Below are 19,346 nucleotides of genomic sequence, written 5' to 3'. Positions count from 1 at the left end.
TATGGTTTGACAGCTTCACATTATTATTCCTATACATATATTTTTACGCAACTCACCATATGTGATGTAACATTTAATATACACACTGTTCAGTCAGATTAGAGAGTAATCTAGTCGATTTAAAAACTCAACGTTTAGGTAGCATACTACCATAGCGGTTAAGAGCTTTAGGCCAGTAACCAAAAAGTCGCAGGTTCGAATCCCCGAGCCGGCAAGGTGGAAAGATCTGCCGTTCTGCCCTTGAGCAAGGCAGTTAACCCCCAACAATATCTGTTTCCCGTGCGCCGATGACGAGTGAGGCAGAACACACTCGGGTAGGGTAGGGTTTAATGCGGAAGATACATTTCAGTTGAACGCATTCAATTGTGCAACTGAATAGGTATCCCAGTTACCATAAAATAATTATATATTTTAAATGTTTTTTCCCCAGAGATATTATTTTACACTGGGAAATTAGATTAGTTAAATTCGCTATTACATTGAGATCGTGTGTAACTACAATGGAGGGATGATGATTCATCAAAATGTGGTCTCAGACGGTTTTCATCCATGGGGTTTCCACAGAGGCACGCATCATATCTCACGTAGCCCAGCAGCCGGATGCTCTGCAGAACACTAGCCCAGATAGTCACGTGCTGCAGCATGTGGAATTTTAGAGCAGTACTCAGATTTTTCCATCAAATTATGCAAACTAACGACTTTGCCATTAATGATCCGTTATTATGGTTATGGTTCCGTGTGTGAAAATAATATAAAATACTAATTTAAATTTCTGTCCATAAAAAAACAAACATTCGTAGCATATTTTGATTATATTTCTAAATACTCTTGCATATTGATGCATCATCAGGCTCCCGAGTGGCGCAGTGGTCTAAGGCACTACAGACACCATGGTTCGATTCCAGGCGATATCACAACTGGCCGTGATTGGGAGTCCCGTAGGGCGACGCACAATTGGCGCCATGTTTGTCCGGTGTAGGCTGTCATTGTAAATAAGAATTTGTTCATAATTGACTTGCCTAGTTAAATAAAAGTTACATCTTAAAAAAATCTGCAGAAAAATCTGCAGAAACTGGGGATGTCGCCAAACCATGGGAGGATATTGGTATCCTCCCATTGTTTGGCAACATCCCCAGTTTCTCTATGGTTTCCATAGCAGCCGTGCCCCAGCAAAAGATAATGTGACGTCATGTTTCCAGGGCGATTAGACCAATGCTCGTGTCACGTGTCTGCTATAAATTCGGAAATCTGTACTCTCAGTTTGCACAGACACTGCAGCATCTCCCTTCAAGGTAGGCATGAAAGACAAAAGGGGTTATTATACAACAATAATTGTAATACTTATTGCTTAATATGTGGCTTTGTGTTTTTTGAATGCCGTAGCAGTAGATACTTTTGAGCCTCTCCTTTCTCTTTAACATTACAAAGCCAGGAAATAAATGATGGAGGCGGGGAAAAGATGCGCCCATGGCCTTGTGTAATAATTCGCGTTTCTGTACAACAATTTCTGAAAATATGAAAATATTTGCTAACTAATGCATAGCACGTACAAATCTTGTTTATTAAGACACGAGTTGAGCATTTAGTGAGAACAACAAGATAATGCATTATTCATTAATTAGAAGGCAAAATGTGCCGAGGTTACGTGACACTGTAGTTTGAACGATGATGCATTTTGCGGAAGACTGTTGACAACGAATATTGTGGCTTCATGCAACGTCTAGATTATGTCTTCATGAACCTAAATAGTTGTATCAAATGGTCGGTGTAAATCAAGAGTTCTGGCATAGATGACTGTACAGGAAATCCCAGAAATGTTGCTCTAGCTAGCTACGTGCCTCACCACATACTCATGATGAATTCTTTTGATTGCGTCATAGCATTCTAGAACGTTACGGTCGAAATGATGAAAATCTAAACAAAAAAATGTAGCAAAATTAAGCCGAGACCGCTTTTTTTTATGAAGTGGATGTTGAATTGTAATTGATACATTCACGTTGAAAGTTTTAATTTTGGGGGTGAGATTAATGATAATTGAAGATTAATTGTATTGTTCCAGTGATGTTCTTTCTCTCTGAAGGTGGAAGCAATGGTGCGGTGTGTCGCATCAATGTGCCTACCGATTAGGTTACTCTTTCCGAATTGTTGCAAATTGTATTAGTTGCTCAAATATACATACTTTAATCAAGATGTCAACCGTTTGCAAAGACAGGAACAACAGGTTTCGGCTCGGTGTCACTATGGAGGATGGAGAGGCAGCCATCTCCAGACTATGGGCCTTTTTCATCACTGCGATGGTGAAGGTCGTATCATACTGTAAGGTTATTTTACAGACCCGGCCTATTTTCCAGGAGATGCCATAAAGAGTGACTGATTCCCTGCTGCGTTAGTTGCCTCGCTCATAAAACACTTATTATCATTTTCTGGATATAAAATTATTCCTCATCTAAAAGGACAGAAAAATGGGATGTTAGAATTGTTGAAATAATTATATATTTCAAAATGAAGTGATTTTAAAGTAAAAATATGTAATGCACATCATCATCAGTAAACTGCTAATTTATCTAGTTTGGCCTGCTGATATTTATGCACACTGTGTCAATTATCATTCTTGAAGAATAACTGCTAATGACATTGATTGCATAGGCCTAATGTAAACAAGCTGATGATGTACTGGTTAGGTCGTGTGACTAAATAAGGCCTAGTCCTATTTTCCTGCTTGAACGTGCCTGCAGCTGACTCAATGGCCGTGTTCGAGTTAATCAAAACTGTGATGTATCATGGGAAAATTGAGCCTGACTGACTGATTTACAAATAATATTGAATAGTTATATATGATGCAAGTTAATCAGCCAGTCTCGACTTTCCTTTAAAGTCGCCTGCAATGTCGAACACGGCCAGTCTCTTCCTGGGTAAAAAGAGGTGGTTCCCTCAAACTCTCTACTCCCTCTCTCTGACCTGCTCAATGCGCTTTCCTTTTTTTGGTATGCACTTACCATCACCTTGAGGTTACCATGGAGATATTTCCCCCACCATTATTTACAGTACATGTGTGTGAAGAATCCTATCAGTGTGTTCTTTATACCTGTATTGTTAGTGTCTGGTTTTGTCCAGACAAAGCTGACTACGTTAGTCTATTACTAGGCCTTGATGATGTGATATTTAGTGGCGTGAGTTGACTGGCTGTCTGCAGTGAGGGCAGTCATGTGACAGTAAAGAGGCAAGGTGCTGAGGCTGGCTGGTCCTGAGGCTTGTAGAGGAGGACTGGACAGCATGCCGCTCTCTGACAGCTGTCCAACCATATTAGACTGATAACATTCTCAGATGAGAACCAGTAGCCTATACAGAGGTTCATTTTATGTATTTGAGATTAGCCCACATACTATAGTTTAGCTGCAGGCAATAAGATCTGATTATTTCCAAACAAATCAGAATGATCTTGAAAAACATGCTTTTGACCATAAGTGGATTTCTTTTAGGTAATCATGTTTGATGTTTCACAAATACACAAAAGGTTTGATACATTGATTTACTGAAAATAATATTCTAGATGTAGGTTTGTGTGAGACTTAATGTAGTTTATTTTCCAAAGGGGCGTGGCAGTCAGTGAGCAGGTTGAATGGTGAGTACTGAGCTGTGTCTTCAGTCTCTAGTATCAGGGCCTGCCCCTCATGGCTCAGGTCTCAACAGTGGAAAACTACTGAGCTACAATCAATACAAGACATGCCTGGGAATGTAGAAAATGCCAGTGAGAGGGTGTGTGTGAGGCAGCACGTTTTCTTTCTCTCTCTCTGCTGAGGTTAAGACAGCTTGTAGAGGTCAACAGAGGTTACAGTGTGCTCTCTCTCTCTCTCTCTCTATGCAAGTGACAACACTGGTTGATAGTATATTTGTTGTTATTACATTGTAAATATCTATATATTATTACCTACAATTACTCCGCCTGCCTCTTGCATCATATTTGCCTGGTTGTGTGTCATTCTTCCTGTGTGCAGCACACTAAATGGACGTGGTGGTATGACACAGCACTTCCTCAAAATGGCTCCCAGGCTCTGCTAACAGGAATGGTCTCCATCTGCCTCATCCCTCAACACAGCCACACACAGGTTTTTGCTTTGTTTCTTGATTGCCAGCATTTTTGTGAATACCGTAGTAAAAGGCCAACTCGTTCATAAACGCTTCCATATTGAGACGCTCCCACACTGCACCCACTTTATTTTTGTCCCATTGTCTGGGACATTTTCTGCCTGAGTGGGTATCTGTATGCCCCTGGGGTGAATGACCCACATACTACAGGCACCCTGTTTCTCCCCAGTAATTGGGTTGGTGCTGTAGCTGTGTACCATTGCCTGTCTGGGTGAGTGGAGGGGTGGACGGCTACACCCCAACAGAGGAGTAGCCCCACAGCACTTGACTGATTGGCTAGACAGACTTAGAACAGACAACTACCATGGTGGATGTTTGAAACAAAGTACTCATTATTGAGATTTGTTCCCCCAGGCATTTTGAATACTTTGCTATGAAATATTATTGGTATGATGGTCAATACACCTAGGGATATGACGGTCAGGTCATGGAATTTTGGATGGCGGTTATTGGTCAACCAAATGACCGCTGTCACCAGAATAGATATAAGACTCACATTTTATCCTCGTCTCCTGACTGGTATGTTCTGCTGATGGGAGGGGGGAATCACCTAGGCAACCAAAGATTAGTTTGCTACAGCATCTTGCTTGTTTCAGAAAGGAGCAACAAAGTTGAATTAAGTTGTAGAGTCCATGTTACAGCAGAAACAGAGTCAACCGCATGAATGCCCAGCTCTCCTGTTTTCAGTCAGCTGTTCTTTCCACACACCAAAACATTTAAATGTATATACAGTACCAGTCAAAGGTTTGGACACACCTACTCATTCAAGGGTTTTCTTTATTTTTACTATTTTCTACATTGTTGAATAACAGTGAAGACATCAACACTACACAATAACACATATGGAATCATGTAGTAACCAACAACGTGTTGAACAAATCCAAATATATTTTAAATTTGAGATTCTTCAAAGTAGCCACCCTTTGCCTTGACAGCTTTGCACACTCTTGGCATTCTCTCAACCATCTTCATGAGGTAGTCACCTGGAATGCATTTCAATTAACATGTGTGCCTTGTTTGTATTTGTATTTATTATGGATCCCCCATTAGCTGCTGCCAAAGCAGCAGCTATTCTTCCTGTGGTCCAGCAAAATTAAGGCATTTTATACAGTTTAAAAAATATTACAATATATTCACAGATTTTACAATACACTGTGTGCCCTCAGGCCCCTACTCCATCACTACCACACATCTACAGTACTAAATCCATGTGTATGTTATCGTGTGTGTGTATGCATGTGTTTGTGTTGCTTCACAGTCCCCGCTGTTCCAAAAGGTGTTTTATCTGTTTTTTTAAATCTAATTGTACTGCTTGCGTCAGTTACTTGATGTGGAATAGAGTACCATGTAGTCATGGTTCTATGTAGTACTGTGTTCCTCTCATAGTCTGTTCTGGACTTGGGGACTGTGAAGAGACCTCTTGTGGCATGTCTCATGTGGTATGCATGGGTGTCCGAGCTGTGTGCCAGTAGTTTAAACAGACAGCTTAGTGCATTCAACATATCAATACCTCTCATAAATAAAAGTAGTGATGAAGTCAATCTCTCCTCCACTTTCAGCCAGGAGAGATTGACATGCATATTATTAATATTAGCTCTCTGTGTACATCCAAGGGCCAGCTGTAATGCCCTGTTCTGAGCCAATTGAAATTTTCCTAAGTCCTAAAAAGTTAATTTGTGGAATTTCTTTCTTTCTTAATGAGTTTGAGCCAATTAGTTGTGTAGCGACAAGGTAGAGGTGGTATACAGAAGATGGCCCTATTTGGTAAAAGACCAAGTCCATATTATGACAAAACTGCTCAAATAAGCAGAGAAATGACAGTCCATTACTTTAAGACATGAAACTGTCTCATGTGGACCGCCAATGGAATGGAAGACCCAGAGTTACCTCTGCTGCAGAAGGTAAGTTCATTAGAGTTAACTGCACCTTAGATTGCAGACCAAATAAATGCTTCACAGAGTTCAAGTAACAGACACATCTCAACATCAACTGTTCAGAGGAGACTGCGTGAATCAGGCCTTCATGGTCGAATTGCTGCAAAGAAACCACTACTAAAAGACATCAATAGGATGAGACTTGCTTGGGCCAAGAAACACGAGCAATGGACATTAGACCGGTGGAAATCTGTTTTTTGGTCTGATGAGTCCAAAATTGAAATTTTTGGTTCCAAACACCCATGTCTTTGTGAGACAGAGAGTAGGTGAACGGATGATCTCTGCATGTGTGGTTCCCGCCGTGAAGCATGGGGGAGGTGTGGGGGTGCTTTGCTGGTGACAGTCAGTGATTTATTTAGAATTCAAGAGACAATTAACCAGCATGGCTACCACAGCATTCTGCAGCGATACGCCATCCCATCTGGTTTGCCTTAGCGGGAGTATCATTTGTTTTTCAACAGGACAATGATCCAACACACCTCCAGGCTGTGTAAGGACTATTTGACCAAGGAGGGTGATGGAGTGCTGCATCAGATGATCTGGCCTCCACAATCACCCGACCTCAACCCAATTGAGATGGTTTGGGATGAGTTGGACTGCAGAGTGACGGAAAAGCAGCCAACAAGTGCTCAGCATATGTGGGAACTCCTTCAAGACTGTTGAAAAAGCATTCCAGGTGACTACCTCATGAAGGTGGTTGAGAGAATGCCAAGAGTATGCAAAGCTGTCGTTTTTGTTTGTTTAATACTTTTTTGGTTACTACATCATTCCATATGTTTTTTTCATAGTTTTGATGTCTTCACTATTCTACAATGTAGAAAATATGAAAAACCCTTGAATGAGTAGGTGTGTCTAACTTTTGACTGGTACTGTATATATTTTTTATGCTTATGAAGGTTATTTTATTTTCATGGCCGTCTTCATCAATAACCATCGGTTCAACGTTATACAGTAATTGTGCCAGCCCTAAAAAATACCATGGCTCATGCTCAATCTTTTGCTTGAATGACACAATCAGAAAAACATGGGCCTACTCTTTTCAGTGTTTGGAACTTGATCATGGGGTGTTGGTATGGAGATGTTAATTTTCACCTGACGTTGTGTGTCAGTTTTCAGTAGAACAGGCAGATAATTGATTGAGGTTGAGTCAGAAGCAGAGGTGGATCCTATAGGCCTGTATAAACACAGTGGCCATTTGTCTGTGCTAAGAGTCACCACCATGTTGCCACCAGCCTGCGCCTGTTGAATTCCTCCACAGTTCAGCTCTTAATTGAAGGTCGTTTGACATCTTGAGGCATCCAGGACACAAGTCCAGTATTGATTGGTCCCCTCGACAAAGGATTATATTTGTCAGCCCACTTGCGTACTCTTGAGACCAAAAGAGGGGTGGTAGTACTTCAGACAATAGTACACACAGACACAATAACAGAACCCACCGACATTTTCTTTTGTAGACCACAGCAGCCTTGACAAGACAGGCGTGAGGCTTGTCTATTCTGTTTTTCTCAAGAAACAAAATGAAGGTGATAGAACTAGTGCAGTGGACTTGATATGTGGATTGGACCATACTGCAGCTGAAGGGGGAGAGCGGGAAGGTGTGAACAGAATATAAAGGAGGGAGGAATGTGAGAACCCGATACTAACATGGAGCCTTCTCTGACTGCCTCTCAGCCTGCTTGCCTGTATCACTAATGGCTGGGTCAATTTATGATGCCTGTGTGGCAAGGAGAATTGAATATGGCCTGACAGTCAAACTTGATGACATCTTTTTAATGTACTAATCCAAACTTTCAATGTTACTGAAAATTTCAAGCTCCAGACTAGTACTTTTAATTCCCCACTGGTGCAGTGAATGGAGTTGAGGCACAGATGCCATTCATTTGTAGTCAGTGTGACTGCATTATGTGAGGAGGATTCACTGTGAGCTTGGCCCAGTCGGCTCATTATTGGCCAGTCAATCCAGGCAGCATACGCAGTGCATTCTGGGGCTCTTTAAAAAGACCACAGGCTGGAGGAACAGGCAGATTAGGATAAGCCATCTGGGTAAATTGCGGTGCAGTGGGAGCCACACACACAGGCATACAGGCACACAAACTCACACAGGCACAGATTATCAAGTTGTCTAACGTACACCAACCAGATGCAAGGGCAATCCTGTGTGTCCTTTCAAAGACGGCGCTAAATCCTACCTTGCTGCTGCACAGCAGTCTTACATAGAGGCCTGCAAGCTGTGGAGAGGGGAGTCCTAAGGAGTTTTTTGACTTATTGCTCATAGGAGGATACTACAGATTCTAAGCATATTCAGTAAGGTACTTGACCTTATGACACTAGTCCAATTAAATATGTAGCCTATGTAGTGTTGCATAGCTTACTACACTTAGTTAACCAGGTAAATAAATTGTCTATTGAGGATATATATATTTTTTTCATTTGACCTTTATTTAACTAGGCAAGTCAGTTAAGAACAAATTCTTATTTTCAATGATGGCCTAGGAACAGTGGGTTAACTGCCTTGTTCATATGTTGCTTTTGCATAACCCTCACGTTATAGCCTACACCCAGACAGTTTGAAACGGGTGCTAGACATTAGACAACCGGACAATCCGTTGGAAAAATCTAAGCCTATTTATAGCTATTTTGAGTTGATTGTCTAAAGTGTTGCTTCGATTGGTTTGAGGTGTTTTAGCCCCAAGGGCTTTGTCCGTACTAGTCTAGCCTAATGCTCGGAGAGTTCAGTACTAGTTCTGTCCCGTGTATGGATTGTTTCTGTGCTTCCATTTCGGTGACCCTCCACTCAGAGTGGAAAAGCTAATGGAGGATAACTGGGACTCCCTTCATATAGGGTCATGGCTAGAAGGGATCCAGATTTTGTCAAATGAACATCAGATTTGACTATTCGTAACTGATTAGGAAAGCTTGCGCAGCAGGTTAGGAGAATTAGGTTACTGTTAGGGAAAGGATTAGAGTTGTAAAATAAATCTACTTTTGATGTTAATTTGACAAAAGCTGGATCCCTTCTAGCCATGACTCTAATATAGCCTATCTGTCCAGGGTTCTTCTTTGAACACTGTGTTAACAAACCTCCAGACGAGCTTCAATGCCATACAACTCTCCTTCCGTGGCCTCCAACTGCTCTTAAATGCAAGTAAAACTAAATGCATGCTCTTCAACCGATTGCTGCCTGCACCCGCCCGCCCGTCTAGCATCACTACTCTGGAAGGTTCTGAGTTAGAATATGTGGACAACTACAAATACCTAGGTGTCTGTTTAGACTGTAAACTCTCCTTCCAGACTCACATCAAACATCTCCAATCCAAAATTAAATCTAGAATCAGCTTCCTATTTCACAACAAAACCTCCTTCACTCATGCTGCCAAACATACCCTCGTAAAACTGACTATGCTACTGATCCTTGACTTCGGCGACGTAATTTACAAAATAGCCTCCAACACTCTACTCAGCAAATTGGATGTAGTCTTTCACAGTGCCATCCGTTTTGTCACCAAAGCCCCAAATACTGCCCACCACTACGACCTATATGCTCTCGTTGGCTGCCCCTCGCTTCATATTCATCGCCAAACCCACTGGCTCCAGGTTATCTACAAGTCTCTGCTGGGTAAAGCCCCACCTTATCTCAGCTCACTGGTCACCATAGCAGCACCCACCCGTAGCACGCGCTCCAGCAGGTATATTTCACTGGTCATCCCCAAAGCCAACTCCTCCTTTGGCCGCCTTTCCTTCCAGTTCTCTGCTGCCAATGACTGGAACGAATTGCAAAAATCACTGAAGCTGGAGTCTTATATCTCCCTCACTAACTTTAAGCATCAGCTGTCAGAGCAGCTCACCGATCATTGCACCTGTACACAGCTCATCTGTAAATAGCCCACCAACTACCTCATCCCCATATTGTTATTTTATTTTTTTGCTCCTTTGCACCCCAGTATCTCTACTTACACATTAATCTTCTGCTCATCTATCACTCCAGTGTTAATGCTAAATTGTAATTATTTCACCATTATGGCCTATTTATTGCCTTACCTCCCTAATCTTACTACACTTGCACACACACTGTATATAGATTTTTCTATTGTGTCATTGACTGTACGTTTGTTTATCCCATGTGTAACTCTGTGTTATTGTTTGTGTCGAACTGCTTTGCTTTATCTTGGCCAGGTCACAGTTGTAAATGAGAACTTGTTCTCAACTGGCCTACTTGGTTAAATAAAGGTGAAATAAATCAAATAAAAAATAAAAGGTTACAGCGAAGCTAGGTTATGGCCTAATGATTTATCCTAACTTGAGAGAAGAAACAAACCACATTTACCTTTCCTTTGAACTGGACATGGTCATGGATTTTTTTTATATACCTAAATGTTATTTTAGTCCTGTTAGATTGGACCTAATTGGACCTCCATGTGCAGCCAAAATCCCTATCTGTCATCATGGCAGAATAGGACAAATCAATAGTCTCCTTTGTTGAAACGAGAACAGTTTATTTTTCAGTTGAAATTGATTAATAATGAGTCTGTCATTTGCTTTATTGGTTTAAATGTCACATATAGAGCAAAGCAGATTATGGTAAATATGATGCATTGAAAGATCTATAGCCCAGGGCTATGACTTGTTTAAACAGCATTGTTTCTACATTGATATTCACAAGAGTTTGCCACATCAATTTCCAACAAACGTTTTCATCGATGCAAAATGAAGAAGCAGGAATTTCCTGATTGTTGCATCACTTTGTGTTAGCCAAAGGTAGTAACTTACTGTTATGCGGTCCATCCTCCATCACGTACCTGACATTGATGTTATTGGCCAACTGTATTTTGCAAGTATTGCCTCAAAAATGTGTTCAAACCTCTCCCGACCTCATATTACCTTCAGCATTACTAACCAACACTTGTTTTGCTAGGCTACATAATTTGGTTGAACATTTATCTTTGGCTTGCTCAAACAGTATGTAAAGACAGAGTTAAACTATAACGCCTTATTTGTCTCAGCTGTAATAACTTGCTTTGTTGTTACAGGAAGTGTCTCATATCTAACTTGTTCACACACAAATCTGCTTCCTGTGTCTCTGGCTAATGGTCCCTTCCTCCACAAAAATATCTCTGTTTGACTCCTCTCCCTCTCCAGTCCTTATAGGGCTGATGAGGTTACATGCTTGACTATGTTGCAACCCTCCCTCTTTTTTGTTTAGTAGACATGTCTGTCTCTCTTACATAACCAATAGCCTATCTCAGTGTCTTTAGAAACCTCAACATGCTCCTGCACAGCCACTCACTCTGTCAGAAATACCACACATGCAGCAGCTTGCCCATAAAGTAATGTGCATATGATCACAATACAGATTGTCACTGAAAACTAGGCACTACCCAAGGCTCATATTTATACGTTTCCAGGCAAGTTGAGCTGAGAACAGAAAGGCATGTCTGTGTCCAATCCTCCAATATGGACCATTGGAGAAGTCAAAGTAGACAAATAGCCTAGTCTCCTATTAAACCAGAAGGTTAAAGTGGAAGGCTGTGTTTTATCATTCCTTACACACCGCAGCCTCTGGAAAGTAATGAGACTGGCCTGGCACCACAGGCCTTCAGGCTGGTAATACAGTGAGAGCTAACATTGCGGAGGAGAGGAGAGCTACTGATTTGTATCCCCTGTGGATTCAGACAGGTTCCAAGGGAGGAGCCCAGAACCCAGTGTTTGTTTCATACTGGGCTGGTTTCCCCTGGAGTCTACAGAAAGGAAGTCCTCTGAATAGGAAGTCTGGGCCTGTTGCTTCAGTTCCTCAAGTCTCTGCTCTCTGTCTGGCATGTTAAACAGGCCTGGAGACAATGGAGCCTTCCATAGCCAAGTTAGGGACACAAATCTAGCCTACACCTCCCAGCACGAGGCCACCTAGGCCTGCACTACATAGCAGAACAAGTGTTTGACTTAGCTAACTGCAGTTATATAACTGGACAAATTAAACTTTTGCACTACTTTCTCTGCTGTTATAGAAAAAAAGATTGATTGCAGATTCTAGGCACTGTGCTCTGTGAGAATAGACGGCGTGGAAAATTTCAGTGTTAGTTAGGCCTACCCTCTTTGTGAAAGCTGTACATTTGCAAGACTGCTGTTTCTACAGGGAGAGACACTTTTGTTGCAATACGCTTCCTAATGTTTTCTAATGTCTTGTTTCAGGTTCACCACTACAACCCAATCAACAGCAACTATGTCAGACCTCTGTGTTGGAATCAACGGGTGGGTATTACATTCACCTCTAATATACAAATTGTTGCATATTTATCAGAAAAGGTGTTAAACACTGCCATTCAAAAAATGGGAAATGACTCATGTGCACCAACAGAAGATATCCAGCCCCAGTTAAGACTAGTTATGTAATAATAACAGGCTATGAAGCAATATAAAGGTGCAAAGCAATTGCAAAACACACTGAAAGCTCTATGGTGTAAGTCACATTTGGGAGCAGCAAACAATGAACACTGAACAGACATTGGTCGTTTTCCTATGGGTATCTGTCGGCCCCCACAGAGCTTGTGGTTGTCATCAGGGGCCAGTTGCACCAGTTGGGTGTTAAAGAAGTTGGCCTTAAATGCTAGTTCGGGCGTAGCTACGTCCAACTTTGGGATCAGAATTTAGTCGTAGCTAAGTCCGGCGTAAGCAATGGCCGTTCATGAGATTTGATGCTTCATACTGATGGTTGCTAGGCTGTTACCATCATCGTGTGTCACGCTCGTCGTTAGGTGGAAGAGAGGAGGACCAAGGCGCAGCGTGGTAAATGTTCATGATGAAGAATTTTAATGATGATCCAACAAACAGAACACTGACAAAATGACGTGAACAAATGAACGAAAACAGTACCGTGTGGCGAACAAACACAGACACGGCAACAATCACCCACAAACAAACAGTGAAAACAGGCAACCTTAATATGGTTCCCAATCAGAGACAATGACAAACACCTGCCTCTGATTGAGAACCATATTAGGCCAAACAATAAACCCAACATAGAAACACATAACATAGAATGCCCACCCAGCTCACGTCCTGACCAACTAAACAAAGACTGAACAAAGGAAATAAGGTCAGGAACGTGACATTGTGACAGTTCTGAACTTTGCGAGGCACGTCCCATCACTTTGCAAAGCCCACCGCTATGAATGCATGTTTTCTAAACCACATCTGGATGGGTCAATCAATAATTACTGTGGGAATGAATATCACTAAATTACGAAAATATTGGGATAAATTAATTGAAATACTTTAAAGTAACGATGTGTGTGGTCAACTATAATTTCATCACCGTTATGATTGGGACAGCGCCATCTCACTGCTTTGAGACAAGCATGAGGACTCGTCTTGATAATTAATGAATGTCAGATTTTTGTTTTCACTGTATCTCCATTTGGATATTTGGTGACAATTAGGCTGGGAAAATGTTACCCAGTTGAGGTGAGTGTTCATGATGATAATCTTTAGTCTAGTTTGCTCATCTAATAGTGTTATCAGAACATTTTGCTAGCATGTTATGTAGCCTACACTGGCCTAGTATAACAGGGGGGTCATTTTTGCTCTTCACTGGCGTAGTAGCCAAGGCTATATCCCCATGAAAAGCCTTTGACTTGTCTGATCAATCAATGTGATTTTGTTTCACAGAATCTCTGTTGTATACAGTATTTGGTTATTTGATCTCTGGTTGGGCAAATAAGTGGAGGTTGCAGCTCAGCTATTCGTTTGCTAATATCTGATCAGACACATTCAGCATGGTCTGTAACATAAGTCAAGTGTATTATTGACTCACTCATAGGAAACTCAAAAAGCCCGCAGAGGTTGTGAAATATGAACACGAGACTCGCATCCTTTTGAAAATATAGATTTTCAGAGCATGTCATGAAAGAAGATTCCCAATTTAACGCCTGCTCCCTACTAGGTGTAGAATCTCCGCCAGGCATAGCTCATAGAAGGGAGGTGTATCAGGTATCATTTTTAGGTCCGGCGTAGAGCATGTTTTACCTTGGACGTAGAGTTACGACCAACTTGTGCAACCGGCGCCAGAAGGTGTGGTGTTGAGGGGAGTCAGTAGTGTTAGATGGGAAGAGGAGGACAGCACTGTGAACAGATAATGAGGATTACACTGTAAACCATCACCCCAAGGAAAGCACGCCAACGCACGTACAACAGAGTCACACGACTAAGTACACACACATTTCTTCACTCACCACATGATGTGTAAATCCTAACTCAAAACATTTTCATTTAGCATCATCTGGAATTTTTCACAGCAGTCCCAATACACAGAGGCCGGACAAGGGAATTTTAGAACGTTTTTAGGGGAGCAATACCATGTCGCCCTTTGTCTGTGTACTGAATCCAGCTCTTCCCTCTCTCTGTCCAGATTTGGCCGCATTGGCCGCCTGGTCCTCAGGGCCTGCCTGCAGAAGGGAATCAAAGTTGTTGCCATCAACGATCCCTTCATCGACCTGCAGTACATGGTGAGCTGAGTCTCTTTCAGTTCCTCAACCAACAGCCTTCATACAATATGGCACCCTGCCATATTAATCAGAGGCCAGATCAAGCTACCTGTGTGCTTATGTGGTAGTATTTATTGTAAAAACGCACCAATTACCCCATCATGTGTAATGAACTGATAACCTTGATGTTCTCTGACATTTTCTTTCTCCACAGGTTTACATGTTCAAGTATGACTCCACCCACGGCCGTTACAAAGGTGAGGTGAGCATGGAGGACGGGAAGCTGATTGTGGACGACCACTCCATCTCCGTATTCCAGTGGTGAGTGATGGCATCATCACGTGTGCTCGGGTGTGCTTGCCTGTATGTGTGTGTGTGTGTGAGGGCCACTGGAACAGCGTTTCTGTACGTCTGAGTAAAGTTCCATTCTATGGGGCTAGGTTGATTTGGGATTGAGCGTGTGTGTGCCCCTTTCTCCCTGGCTCATAGAGTATTACCTCAGTGGTCTGTAACCCCTCTGGCCATTATCTCCTCAGTGTTGCTATCGGCCTTTGAGGGCTGGCGCCACCTGTCTGCAAGGCCCAGCTCACAGCGATAACACTGAGGCTTAAAGGAAATATTCACCCATTTTGAATGTTACTCCCAAAAGTTCCAACGGAATAGACATTTAAAATGTGTCTATGTACAGTGTTGTAACGATGTTCAAATAGTGAAAGTACAAAAGGGAAAATAACTAAACATAAATATGGTTGTATTTACAATGGTGTTTGTTCTTCACTGGTTGCCCTTTTCTTGTGGCAACAGGTCACAAATCTTGCTCCTGTGATGGCACACTGTGGTATATTACCCAATAGATATGGGAGTTTATCAAAATTGAATTTGTTTTCGAATTCTATGTGGGTCTGTGCAATCTGAGGGAAATATGTGTCTCTATGGTCATACATTTGGTAGGAGGTTAGGAAGTGCATCTCAGTTTCCACCTCATTATTTTGTGGGCAGTGTGCACATAGCTTGTCTTCTCTTGAGATCCAGGTCTGCCTACGGCGGCCTCTCAATAGCAAGGCAATGCTCACTGAGTCTGTACATAGTCGAAGGCTTTCCTTAATATCTCTCTCTCCCCATTAGTATGAAGCCCCATGAGATCCCATGGGGTAACGCCGGTGCCGACTACGTCGTTGAATCCACCGGAGTCTTCCTCAGCATTGACAAGGCCTCTGTAAGTAGCAGTACCCAGACAGACAGAAGACACTGACACTCGTGTGTCCCCGTCAAGCACTGATAACTATAGCGCTCACCAAGGCCTTGCAACAGCCAAATAAGTAACCCTAATGTACTTTGTCAAAATAAAGCTATGAAACTCGAAAGACTTTATCAACAGTTCTCAAGTGTATTAGGACCAGTCAGATCCAGACACAAACATTCAATATGATGTATTAGATGTGCATGCAAGATTTGAGACTTTCTCAATGTGTTTTCTTTTCTGTTTTCACAGTCCCACATCCAGGGTGGTGCCAAGCGGGTGGTTGTGTCTGCCCCCTCCCCCGACGCCCCCATGTTCGTCATGGGAGTCAACGAGGACAAGTATGACCCCTCCAGCATGACCATCGTCAGGTGAGTCCCTTTATTCCTGACCAATACATGCATGATCAAAGGGCGAACTCTTCACAAGAATAGTCGACCTTTAATAACGCTAGCATAATTGATTCATCTGAATTGGTGACCTATTGTAATTCTCTCTGGTCATCCACAGCAATGCATCCTGCACCACTAACTGCCTGGCCCCCCTGGCTAAGGTCATCCACGACAACTTCGGCATCGAGGAGGCCCTCATGGTCAGTGTTTTTCTTCCATTAGACTGTCTGTCCATGCATCTTCATGACCAGTATGCAGGGAGCATCGGAATGTCTTTTTGTCCTGTGATCCATATTGACACATCCGCTGACGCTATGGAACCCATGCTCATCTTTCCCTTTTTCTCTATCTCCTGTCCTCTCAGACCACAGTCCACGCCTACACCGCCACCCAGAAGACGGTGGACGGCCCCTCTGCCAAGGCATGGCGCGATGGCCGTGGTGCCCACCAGAACATCATCCCTGCCTCCACCGGAGCTGCCAAGGCTGTGGGCAAGGTCATCCCTGAGCTCAACGGGTCAGTAGTTTGAGTGTGTGTGTGTGTCACAGGAGGCTGGTTGGAATGAATGGAATGACATCAAACAATAACATTTCATTGACTCCATTCCAGCCATTATTATGAGCCATCCTCCCCTCAGCAGCCTCCTGTGGTGGGTGTGTTGCATACATTTATGTGATTGTGCCTGCTACTTATCAAAGATGCTGAATGCAGATGTGTGCTTGACGAAAAATACTGCTTATATAAGTGCTGATGTGAGCCTTCTCTCTCTCTCTGTCAGCAAGCTGACTGGCATGGCCTTCCGTGTGCCCGTGGCTGACGTGTCAGTGGTGGACCTAACCTGCCGCCTGTCCCGGCCCGGCAGCTACGCTGAGATCAAGGCGGCTGTCAAGAAGGCCGCCGAAGGACCCATGAAGGGATACCTGGGATACACTGAGGACTCTGTAAGTTAATTACAAAATATGTATGTCAACATGAAAGATGAGCAGAGGTGGCAATAGAGCTCAATTTCACTGGAAATTATATGCAATTATAAGTTGTAGTTTAAAAGCAGGGCTCCTAGATTACATAGATCTCTGTATACTGCAGCTGTTCTGTTGGTGGGTTTCTCACTTTTCATATTTCCTGTCCCACCAGGTTGTGTCTTCGGACTTCATTGGAGACACCCACTCCTCCATCTTTGATGCTGGCGCCGGTATCTCCCTCAACGACAACTTTGTCAAACTCATTTCCTGGTAAGTTCCTCCCTTAGAATTAGAGTAAATATTCAATCGTTCTTCATTCTAATTCTATAGTTCCTCCCCTGCTAACGCTGAACCCCTTTTTGGTTATTCTCAGCCCTCAACTAAACTATGACACCATCTGTCTGTTTCCCCAGGTATGACAACGAGTTCGGCTACAGCCACCGCGTCGCTGACCTGTTGCTGTACATGCATTCTAAGGAGTAACTTTCCGGCTCCAGAAGCTGGGATGGGACCACCCTCCTCTTTTACATGCACTCACACCCTCCAGTGTCACAACCCTAGCACCCCCAGCCCTCCACCACTCTCTACAACACAAATTAGTCTCTGTAGTAGGCTGTGTGTACGAGTATTTGTTTTTTCCTTTACGAAAAAGTCCCACTTTGAGACTGTTTTGACTTGACAGTATGAGTTCCTGTGTCTTCCCAGAGCATTGCCGTAGATGTTTCCATACTGGCTGTTACCATGTAGTATTGGTGTTAAACTAGAAATCTTTAAAAGTCAAGTGAGAAAGACAAGCTATTGTAACTAAAAAAAATAATACTTCTGGAAAATCTTTACAAATATCTCTGTCTTGCCTTGTTGTTGTTCATGTTTCCTGTTTGCCAGTGTTATAAGAACATGTTTTCACACAATGGAAAATAAGTCGTCATCTGCATTCAAGATAATCAACAGGATGCAGAACATGAAGATGATGCATTATAAAGTGACAATTGTATGATAATGTGTTTGTTACATGAATGACAGGATTAGACTTAATTTGATCTACATTTGCATTATTTGAAAATCCCAGTTTTTGTGAAAATTATCTTGAAACAAATGCTATTCCCTAAACTTCAGTTTTAATAGCTGATGCTTTAGCCAGGCCACAGTTTTAATACTATGCTGGAACAAAAGTCTGCATACCATGTTGGTACCTAGGACCAGGAGTCAAACATGATTGATATTGAATTTGCCAATCTGGTTGTGCACATTGCACTGGATGACTTCTCAGACAGGTTTTCTGCCAGAATTTAATGGGTGTAAGGCTATGGGACTGACAGTTTCTCAGTCAAGTGTCAACTCTCCATCAAGGACATATGCAAATGCATTCTGAAATCTATCTGGAAGTCCACTATTGAAATTTATTTTATCCTGCCCTAACGGGAATCGCAGGAGACATCTAGTGGCAAATATTGTAGCACAATAAGGTAAACCAAATGACAGGTGGTATATTTTCTGCATTCAACACTGTTCACATGAAAAACCACAACACCCATTATTTTGGAATGACATTATAGCATGGTTGTACATTTCTATATTAATTAGACTAGCCTAGACTACTGCACATTGTGGATGCCTGAACGACCATAATGAGCTTTAAAGGTCCAGTGTAGTCATATCTCAATATCAAATCATTTCTGGGTAACAATTAAGTACCTTACTGTGATTGTTTTCAATTAAAATGGTCAAAAAGAAACAAGAGTGTTTCTTAGCAAGAGCAGACCAAAACTTCATCCCACCAAAAGAGGTTGACATTTCAGGCTGTCTTTTCAAACAGCTCTTACACTAAAAGGGCATTATCATAATTTGACAGTTTTCAGAGTACTATTCCAAGCTCATAGTTTGGAAATATTTTTGAAACAGACAATCACGTTTTTGACTGCACTGGGCCTTTAACTCTGACGTTAGACTACTACATATAGTGTAGCCCTGCTGCCGCCAGATGGCGCTATTATTGCTAACGTCGTTTGTCAGTGAAGAATAGCGGATGTCCAGGCTAGCTATAGTGCTGCAAATATCCTTAAGCTTATAAATTGTCATTAGTTGTATTTGTCATGTCAACGTCGATGCATGAACTATTTACTCGTTGCATGAACAACAGAAACCACCGAGTTTTAAAACATTTTCATACTAAACAATCTTTGCAGAAACTGCCGAAG

General features: G+C 42.3%; 1 protein-coding gene across 1 annotated transcript; it reads left to right on the top strand.

The window, feature by feature from the left end:
• Positions 1–1,197: 1,197 nt before the first annotated feature.
• LOC120030777 (glyceraldehyde-3-phosphate dehydrogenase-like) lies at positions 1,198–18,142 on the top strand. Its single transcript, XM_038976207.1, has 11 exons — positions 1,198–1,292; positions 12,264–12,323; positions 14,479–14,575; positions 14,769–14,875; positions 15,680–15,770; positions 16,047–16,165; positions 16,305–16,386; positions 16,551–16,702; positions 16,965–17,127; positions 17,321–17,418; positions 17,562–18,142. The coding sequence occupies exons 1-11, from the start codon at positions 1,213–1,215 to the stop codon at positions 17,629–17,631; spliced, it is 1,119 nt and encodes a 372-aa protein (XP_038832135.1). The 5' UTR covers positions 1,198–1,212; the 3' UTR covers positions 17,632–18,142.
• Positions 18,143–19,346: the final 1,204 nt, after the last annotated feature.

Source organism: Salvelinus namaycush, chromosome 37 (assembly GCF_016432855.1).
Source record: "Salvelinus namaycush isolate Seneca chromosome 37, SaNama_1.0, whole genome shotgun sequence".
In the NCBI taxonomy this organism is placed as follows: Eukaryota; Metazoa; Chordata; class Actinopteri; order Salmoniformes; family Salmonidae; genus Salvelinus; species Salvelinus namaycush.
This window is presented reverse-complemented; position numbering and strand designations above follow the sequence as displayed.

Excerpts from the sequence above, each read along its gene's own strand:
- LOC120030777 (XM_038976207.1), top strand. The coding sequence starts at position 1,213 with ATGCTCGTGTCACGTGTCTGCTATAAATTCGGAAATCTGTACTCTCAG. Across the intron at positions 15,771-16,046 it reads TCAGCATTGACAAGGCCTCT|TCCCACATCCAGGGTGGTGC; the intron begins GTAAGTAGCAGT and ends CTGTTTTCACAG. Across the intron at positions 16,703-16,964 it reads GTCATCCCTGAGCTCAACGG|CAAGCTGACTGGCATGGCCT; the intron begins GTCAGTAGTTTG and ends TCTCTCTGTCAG.